This window comes from Pundamilia nyererei, unplaced genomic scaffold, assembly GCF_000239375.1.
Source record: "Pundamilia nyererei isolate P.nyererei 1_Seehausen unplaced genomic scaffold, PunNye1.0 scaffold00773, whole genome shotgun sequence".
NCBI classification, from domain to species: domain Eukaryota; kingdom Metazoa; phylum Chordata; class Actinopteri; order Cichliformes; family Cichlidae; genus Pundamilia; species Pundamilia nyererei.
This window is the reverse complement of record NW_005188174.1, coordinates 37,438-47,287: the sequence shown is the minus strand read 5'-3', so window position 1 is coordinate 47,287 and position 9,850 is coordinate 37,438. Positions and strand designations below refer to the sequence as shown.

Below are 9,850 nucleotides of genomic sequence, written 5' to 3'. Positions count from 1 at the left end.
GCAGTGAGTTAATCTGAGAAGGTGCATTAAAAAATAAATGGCCGGGCCAGCGGTGCACATCGCACATTAGCTCGCATAGACACATTAGTTGTGCCGCTTCTTAATGACAATATCTTAGCAACCCCAACTACCAGATTCAACTTGTAATTGGCTAAAAATAACTTAGCCTACCAGTGAGAGGGACGTTGCTAGCTGGCAGGAACTGTCCGCTCAGCGCAGCATCAGCACTACGGAAATACACGGATACATCCATAGATCGAGACAGAATTTACACTCTGTGGGGTCAAAGTTTGCAGAACTACAAACACAGCTGGAATCCACAGCTGTGCGTGTTCATGGAGCTGCATGTTCACCTGCTGGACGTCACTACCTGACAAGTTTAACTGTCTTCAGAACATTGCAGAGGCCTTATTGACGGTGTTTGGCTCTACATGTCTGTGTGAGCAGATTTTCTCTCACATGAGTCCTCAGGTCTGAATGCTGGACACTGGGAGACCTGTGTGTCTGAGTGGGAGACCAGAGATCACATTAACATGTGTGTCTCTGTATTAACAAACATGCCGTATTGGCCCAGTTTGTTTTTATTATCATTGTTGTGAGGAGACCATAGATAGCATTTGATTTTCTGTTGTACAGTTCATTTGCTGTTATGGATAAAAAGTCTTTTTTTGTTTCCAAACAGCTGATAACTATTCGCTGACAGCTGCCAACATCTGCAAACAAATATAATTCTATAAAGTTGTTCTATATAGTGTGTAACTGTTAACATAGAGCGTTATTCAATTTATTGCTAATGCAATCATTAGTTGCATTAGTAAATTTTACATGCACTCGTCATCAGAAAGGTTGCCGACCCCTGCTGTAGGGCGAAGGACACACACACCCACACACATGTTTGAAAACATCCTGACACAAAGTTTGACATCTTGCTTTGGATGGTTAAGACTGCCAGGAGGATTGTTGGTGCCCCTCTCTCGTATCTGGAGATCTACAAACAGGGCTGCATACGCAGAGCTACCTCCATCATCAGAGACTCCCACCACCCCTCTCATGGCCTGTTCTCCCTCCTGCTGTCTGGCAAGAGGTACAAGAGCACCCCTCCCCACCCACTCAGCTATTCACACAGCTATACACACACTATTTGATCTAATGATCCTCTTCTATGAAAGGACTGCTGCCACCTGAATGAGTGTGACTGCTTAGACCTGAGCTCGTTTTAGAATTTAGATTACGAATCGATGTTATTTATCCTTATTATTACTGCGATTTATCATTGACTTTTAAAAAAAATTGTATTGGTTACTGTAGAGGCTGGTGAGAAACAGTATTTCGTTTCAGTCGGAGTATTTTTTGAAATAACATACGAAATGACAATAAACCTTTCGATTGATTGATTTGATTATCTTTGTGAGAAATGTTCATGCATTTTCAAGCTTCTTTCCCTTAAATTTAATCATCACAGCAGGTTTCAAGGTTTCAAACTCTTATCCAAAACCTGAACTTTATGCTAATTTTACCATAAATGCAACTTGCATTGGGTCTGGGGTGGCTGTAGCTCAAGAGGTGGAGCAGGTCATCTGCTGATTGGAAGGTTGGTGGTTCAATTCCTGACTCTTCCAGTCTGCATGCCAAATATCCTTGATACTAACCCCAAGGTTCTCTCGAATGTTGTGGAATATACACTTTTCCTCTCGTGGTTCCGACATCTCTGCCTGAGCTTTGCAATCATAGATATCATATATGATTTCTGTCTAAATACGAGAACAAAAGTACTAAGGCTCTGACGTTAAGAAGCATCTTTGTCTATAACACAAAACATAATGGTAGCGTGTGGTAAACTCAGCGACTCATGAACTTAAAACATTAAAGCCCACAAGAAAAAAACGACTGAGCAGAAGTTGTAGTCTGTATAAACACAAGCTGGAGTTTAGCTCTCGAGACCAGTGAGACTTTACAATCTGAAATTCAAAACTGCCATTATATAATTTCCTTTTTTTAGTTGGTGTGGTTGGAGTAGAAAAAGACATTTAGCCTTACTTGACAATGCTGCGAGCTCTGTCGGCGTCCATGGCGCTGACTGAGCCCACCACTGTGCCCACCGCAACATCTTCTTTCACCTCATACAGGTAGCTGGCTTTTTTAAACACAGGCGGCTCATCCACATCATCCACGGCCAACCGAACCGTAGCCACGTCTTTTGGGCCTGAGGACACGAAGCGAACATATTCCTGGGTGTTCTGGACCTGGATCTCGATCGTGTATGATGGTTTCTTCTCATAATCCAAAGGCTGCAAAGGCAAAGAGAGAACGACTGCTTTCAGTAAAGATGTCTGTGGAAACATAAAGCCAGCCTGAACATTCGTTGGCAATCATCAATGTCCACTGAAGCCAACAAATGCATGTAGACAGATAAATGAGACAACAGCTTGAAAGGTACATACATACATATAGTGTATACAAGTGTGGCATGGTCATGTAAAGTATCTGTAACAGCAGCTGGTGCTGTCAGGTTGCTGTGGTGATAGTGGGTCAGAGGTTTGTCACTAAAACAGTTTGTATCAATGTTGACACACACACTCTGTGGGGACACATTTCTACAACACGGCATGGCTTTGTATTTTTAACAGCATATGTAAAACAGACTTAGTTAGCAGGATCCTTAGGAGCTGAAAGTGTGAGCTCTGATCAATTCATTTCAAGCCAACCAGTGATGTGAGAAAAATATCAATACAAAATAAGAAGCCAGTATTATCTGAAGGTGGCCAAAGCTATGGATAGTTTGACTCATGCTTTTTCAGTACACAGCGACTCAAGAACGTTTTCTTTTGGTCTCTATTATAACATCATTTGACCCCCAACGCTTCAAGTCCCGTTTTTAATGTTTACTGGTTAGTTGCTCTCACCTTTCTGACAGTGACGAGTCCTTCTTGTGTTTCTTTGTCAGTGGAAATGTCAAACATTTCCATCCCGTCACCGCTGATGATGGTGAAGTCCATCTCAGTGTTCTTTCCAATGTCTTTATCAGTGGCCTGAATTCTCCCAACGACAGAGCCGGACGTGGACGATTCAGGAACTCTGAACTGGTATATACCTGGAAACAGTCAGCTCCGTCACATCGGTGGGACTCACTCTGGTGACAGAGGTATCTGGGGATTTCTAGTTTTTGTTTTAACTCACAATTCTATTCAATTTGTCAATTGATATGAATGTTTTTGGACAGAATTATGGCTGCAGAATAATTCTCTCAATTGTGCAGGACAAAAACATGTCACAGGGGGCGATAGAGAACCAAACCCTGGGGAAGAATTAAGATCTGATAAAGGGATTCACAGGATTCTTAAAAGGCTTTAAACAAGATACAGACAGCTGACAACATTAAAGAAAAACCTGAATGCATGCTAAAGCATATAGTTAGGGCTGGACCAGGTGACCCTGAATCCGCCCTTAGTTACGCTGCACTAGGTGTAGGCTGCTGGGGATTCCCATGATGCATTGGGTGTTTCTTCTTCAATCAACTTTTTCACTCACTATGTGTTCATACACCACTCTGCATTTAATTATTAGTTATTATTAATATCTGGATCTCTCCACAGCGTGTCTTTGTCCATCCTCCCCTCACCCCAACCAATGATGGCCCCTCCCTGATTCTGGCTCTGCTGGAGGTTTCTTCCTGTTTAAAGGACGTTTATTTCGATCCCGCTGTCACCAAAGTGCTTGCTCAAAGGATGTCATATGATTGTTGGGGTTTTCTCTCTTTTCTTTGTATTGTTTCCTTGTATTATTTTCCTTTACCTTACAATATAAAGAGCCTTGAGAAAGCTGTTGTTGCTGATTAGAAATAAAACTGAACTGAGTATAATTAATAGCTGTGTGTGTTTCATCACTCGTATACACACTGTGCTTCGTCTGTGCTGCTGTCTTACTCTGAGTGAAGTGGGGAGGGTTGTCGTTGACGTCAGTGAGAGTGATTTTAACCACAGTGCTCCCAGTGAGGCCTCCTCTCTGTCCACCCATGTCCTTGGCTTCGATCACCACCTGGTAGTGCTCCCTCTGCTCACGGTCCATGTCACCAGGACCCAGGGCTGTCCGGATCACACCTGAACAAAAAACAAAACTGTAATCTAAATTCATGTTCAGTCATTTTGTTTTTCATCATCGTGCTGACGTGTTGCTGGTGTGAATTAATATGCACGTCTTCAGATGTAATATGGCTTTATTTTCATTCCTGTTTTGGGTGGAGGAGAAACAAACCAACCATCTGTGTCTGTGGCACAACAATTTTCCTTTGGTCATGATCTGAGTTTTTAGGATATTTGGGTTTTTTTTGATTGATTTTCTATTATAGTTCTATGTTCCCTGTTCTATGGGTCTCTAGGCACATGTTTGAGCTCCACAAGCATTGTCCCTGTTAAGTGGTCTTGATTTCAGTGTTTATTTCCTGTTTTATTTTGACACTTCCTTGCCCTGTGTGCATTATGTTCAGTTTTGCTTCTTCTGTCTTGTTACTCCTGATTTGTCCCTGCTGTGTTCACAGTTCACTTCACTCTCCTGTGTATTCATTGTCTCAGTCTTCCCGTGTGCATTGTGTGTTCTGTGGTCACGTGTTAGAGCCTAGTCTATGAGTTAACGGTTTTGAGTCTCACCTAAGCTATTTTGTCTTATGCATTTTGATTCCTTAAGTTCAGTAATAAAGTTATATTTAAGTTTATGCTTGTGTGTTTGGGTCTCACCCTGTCTGCCACACTGCGAAACCTGACACCTTTTTTTAAGTCAATAGACAATTAGAGCTGAAATCAATCATATTACAGGACTTATTATCTGACAAGTTCTCTAAACCCAGCTTTAAATCTTTTAAGCTGACATCTGGATTCACAGAAACATTATGGACACGGTTCTGTTTCAGTGTACACGGGTCAAAACAGGAAGTTGTTTACTGGAGATCTACAAAGTTTAAGATTAATGTCACCAGTTCTATATGTGGGAAAAAGTGAGACATTTAGCCTCAATTCTTTGTAATGACCAGCAGGGACTCCTGTGGCTGCATCCACATGTGCATTAGGGTACGCTTGACTGTGGGACCATATCGGTGTATTCCTCGGTTTTATAGTCCTATCCATCACATTTTTTATGTTTGCCTACAGAAAGCTAAGATGGGGACCCATAAAATGGTCAGCTTCAAGACTTTAAACTGGCACTAAGGTGATGTGATAGTGACAAAGTTCACCTTTAATCTGTGGCACTTTGAAACACGATCTTTTGATTTTTCGTCAGGTTTTTGGCTCTCAGTGTTGTACTAGTACAGTGTCAGAGATTTACAGTTAACAAACAGTCAGGTGAGTAAACAACACTGAGACACTTGAGATTGACAACGTGCGGCACGGGTGAATCTCAGACAGAGAGACACCCCGAACTGCAGTATTCGTCAGTACAGTGAGTGTGTTTGATGGTTAAAGTTAAAGCTGTGAACACTACCTTATTAGACTAATACTGAAATGAGTCTTCCTCTTTGGTTAAAGTCTCTTACCTGAATATGTCACACTGTAAGCTTGCTAGCATACTCATTATAGCTAAACTGGTACTGCAGTGTTCCAGTGCACGTTTTCCATCTTTAAATGGAAAGGATAAAATCATATATGTAACTGTTGTCTTTATCAGATGTGGGAGGCACAAAAACATGCAAAGAGAAGTTGCACTGAGTTTTCAATGGTAGTTCTTTTTTTTTATTTTTACTGAAAAAAAAGATGTATTGTCTAAATTTATGATATGAAGCTGCAACAAACACGCTCATCATAAGCTCCCTGAGAACCTTTTGATTCACACTGTGAAGAAAGAGAAGAAAATAACGACCACATCCAGACTATGATTCCTGTACCATTCATTTAACAAAACACACGATGTGTTCATTTGGACTGTTTGTGTTATCTGCAGCTGTCCACGTTTGTGCGTACAGAAAGCAAAAGAATCACCTGAGCACTTTTTATTCCTGTTATTGAGTGTTAGCACATGTTTATATTATGATATGGAAAATAATGATGAGGAAACCAGAGAAGAAAATTGATCAGCTTAGATCAGGTTTAAATGTTATTTCACTCATTTCTATCTGAACACTTTACAGAAATGATTTGTTATTGTGGTCTAAACAAGTAATGTAATATGTCATTGTTCCTAAAATCTAAGTCTGTCCATAAATATTGATCTGTGCACCTGTTGTGTGGGTTTTGATGCTCCAGTAATTCTACTAAAATGATTCTGATGACTCTTCTGTAGACATGTTGCTCATTAGTGACTTTTTCACATTTAGCACATTTTCATTCTCCACATTCTGTAACTTAAGACTGATTTTGAACCATTATGTTGAATTTATGAGGCTATAAAGTATCAGTATTTGGACATGACCCGCACCCACCCACTCACTCATCTTAATTGTGATGGCAGCTCTTTTTACACAGCTCGTGTCCACAGCTAAGACGACATGTGGCATGTCTGTGTAAAGCTTGTATAATGTCAGAGCTCGTGAAGAAGGCCCAGAAGACAAATCCCCAAATGTTTTAATGGCCAGTCCACATCTGACAGTCGGGGCAAGTGTGACAGGACTCACATAGTCTATTTATATCTCTCTGAATCACAACAGTCACCTCACTGCACTTTACACCTTTGAAAAGTAAAAACCCTGCAAATGTATCAGCTTTCTCACATTTATCAGTTCTTACTTACAGACAGGTGAAAGTTACTGATCCCATTATGAAATACACCACAAATGTCTCTAATTAAGAAGTTCTTTAGCTGCATGCTCACATAATAGTGTGCCTGTCACTGCAAATATTTCTTTCTGAGCCTTTTAAGAATTAGCAGGTCGATCCGATCTGCCTTTCCTCTCAGTAACATTGCACAATAGGTGTATATTTTGTATCAGACCAAACTTTACAGTGCCGTGCAAGAACCTCATTAAAATGTGCATGTAAGAGTGAAATCCTGGGAAATTAGTCCACGGCTTTGGTTACACACCGTCAGCAGTGTGACATTATGGGATGTGTCCCTCACGTGTCACAGGCGTGAGATCAGTTTCATGTGCTACAATTAGCCTATTTAGTTTAGCATTAAAGATTATCTTAAAGGAACACACGGGCATTTTATGAAAAGTCGTCCTGCTTCAATTCAAACTTCCTCCTACTTTCCATTTAAATGACCCATTTACGCACTTTTAGTTCTAATTTTGTACGAGTAGTCCACACCAATCTGGAGACGAGGGGAGCTACAGGAAGCCGATAATGATCCTTCCATGTCTGTGTAGGGCCTCAGTCATCCAGGTCATGTTAGTCCAGGGAGCAACTGGACTTCTTTAAGTTTCCAGTCTCATAGGTGAGGAATGTATCGTGAAACTAGACTGATTGCTGGGTGTGCAGCCAATGTTAACCAATGTTAATGGGTTTCAAGCCTAAGGAGCGAGGCTGCAGGCTATGGCAGCAGCAGGTCCAGTGAATGGACCAGACAACAATTGCAGTGGATTGGTCAGCTCTATAAAAAGGTAAAGGCAGCAACGGCTTTTCCAGTTTGAGTCAATTCTTGAAATACAGTCATCATTCTGATTCATGACGAAGCAGCAAAAGGTTTTGAGAATCTGACTATATGATGTAATAATTTGTTCTCTAAAGACACGTTTTACAAAAAGTTTTGCTTTTGTCACGACCGGTATCATCAAGTACTCGATGTCTGTCAAACATACCAGTGTTTGGCTCCACAGAGAAGTATGGGTGTCCTTGACTGATGCTGTAGACCAGTTTGGCACTGTTCCCATACATTGTGTCATCAGCATCTGTAGCTGTCACCTGGGTGACCGATGTACCTGAAAGAGTTGCATTACCACGACTGTTACTGAGAAAACAAAAAGCAGAAAAGTGCAGTGAGAGAGGTCCTTACCAATATCAGACCTCTCAGGAACACTGGCAGTGTACACCTCTTTGCTGAACTTTGGTTCGTTGTCATTGATGTCGTGGAGTTTGATGATGAACTCGGTCTCTGGCTCCAGTTTTTGACCCGTCCACTTGTTGACCACTGTGGCTTTGAGGACATAAAAGGCCTTCTCCTCTCGATCAAGGCGGCGCGTGGCGTGCAGATCGCCGTTATTCTCATCAATGACAAAGATGGTGCCAGCCCCCTCGCCAGAAAGAACGTACTTCACTGAGCCATCGCCATGGTCCTGGTCTGACTGGAGCTGCAGGTGGACATATCCAAGTGAAGAAGTCGTCAACTGATGGTTGAGTTATTTAACATACCAGACAGACACTAGCTGCTCATACAGTCAACTCTTTCCACTTCAGGACACTGAGGTGAGGTTGCATTCCCAATCTACAAAATAATGAAAATAATGAAAGCACATTTTATTTTGAGTGATTTTTTTCTTTATTAACCCTTGGATAGCCGTCAAAATTTACACCCTTTTACATTCATCGGGACCCAAAATGGTCCCTTTTTTGACTATGACCATCCGAGGGTTAAGATCATTTAATACATTTAGTAACAGCTGAACAAAGGATCCTGTCTTCAGTGTTCTACCTATGCCCACAGGTAGAAAGCTTCTTACCTTAAGCAGATAAAGTAAGCAGGGGTTGAGGTGGGATGCCAAGCTGTTTGCAGAGCCAGCATCACCTGTGAGCAGTTTAGAGTTTCTCACCCTATCAGAGAGTGAGAAAATAGCCCACACCATGTGACCAGCACTGAGACTGGAGAGATTGTAAGAGAGAGACATGGTATCTGAAGAAACCCTCAACTTAAATGAGACAGTTCTCCAAAAGCAAAGATGGTGGGAGATTCCTTGAGAAAAAGCTTTTTACAATCTTTTATTGCTTGCTTTTTTCGTAATATAAGCTTTTCAACATACTCTCTTTCATAATCCTGTCTCTAAAAACATTTCTGCAGATGAAGGAACAAGAAGATAGACAGGTCTGGTGGTAACAGTGACAGGTTTGCAAAAGGCAAACAGAGCAAAAGCAGAAAGACCGAGCGTGAACTCCACACCGGGAAGCAAAACAAGAATCTTCTGAAGGCAGACAGTCAGCTGAAAATAAGAGTGTGTTGTGCCTGAAGGAGTACCTTTGCACTCTTACCCACAGCAATAACCCATCTCTCCTGTTTTTCCTCTCTCTCACTTGCCTCTCATCTTTATTTGTAGCTCTTGAGCTGAAGTGGCTCGCTGTCCACCTTTCATCCCCCTATTCCTGCTTTACTGCCTCAGGCCATGTGTTTGGGTGAAGCCTTTGATTAAGAGTATATGACTGTGGGAGTGTGTGTTAGAGAGAGGCAGCTGTGATCATATGTGGTGATATTTATGTGAGGTTTAACCACCTGCTAAATGATGGATTATGATTCTGTATGTGGTAAGAAGTTACTTCTTAAAGCATTCACCCACCGCTGAATTTTCTTTAAGGTTCTCCAAGTCTTCTGACATTCACCTTGGTCTACAGTTCACCCCACAGACTTTCAGGGCTTTGTCAGTGACGCTCACCTTGGTGTTCTGGAGGTAGTTCTTAACCAGGAACAATGTATGTTTTGTGTTGTTGTCATGTTGGAAGACAAAGTGATTTACTTTGTTTTCACATATCATTCTTTCTTCATGAATCCTTCCACTGTGACAAGATTCCCAGTTCAAGACACACTGAAGCATCCCCACAGCACTCCCATCACCGCCTTTCAGTGTGTGTGTTCTTAGGGTTCCTTCTCCAAACATCTGTAGGACCAATAAGCTCTAGTTTCATCTCATCTGACCAAACGACGCACTTCCAGTACGCATAAACTTTCTCCAGGTTGTCCTTAATGTATATACAGTGGGGCAAAAAAGTATTTAGTCAGCCAC

At 41.6% G+C, this 9,850-nt stretch overlaps 1 protein-coding gene across 1 annotated transcript in view; it reads right to left on the bottom strand.

The window, feature by feature from the left end:
* Positions 1-9,850, bottom strand: part of LOC102213466 (cadherin-6-like) — a 55,090-nt gene that overhangs the window by 16,111 nt on the left and 29,129 nt on the right. Inside the window, exons 3-7 of the mRNA XM_005754949.1 lie at positions 7,918-8,212; positions 7,724-7,843; positions 3,924-4,097; positions 2,904-3,091; positions 2,038-2,288 (exon numbers count right to left, since the gene is read on the bottom strand). Coding sequence (XP_005755006.1) covers positions 2,038-2,288; positions 2,904-3,091; positions 3,924-4,097; positions 7,724-7,843; positions 7,918-8,212 — 1,028 coding nt within the window. The remainder of the gene's footprint in view (positions 1-2,037; positions 2,289-2,903; positions 3,092-3,923; positions 4,098-7,723; positions 7,844-7,917; positions 8,213-9,850) is intronic.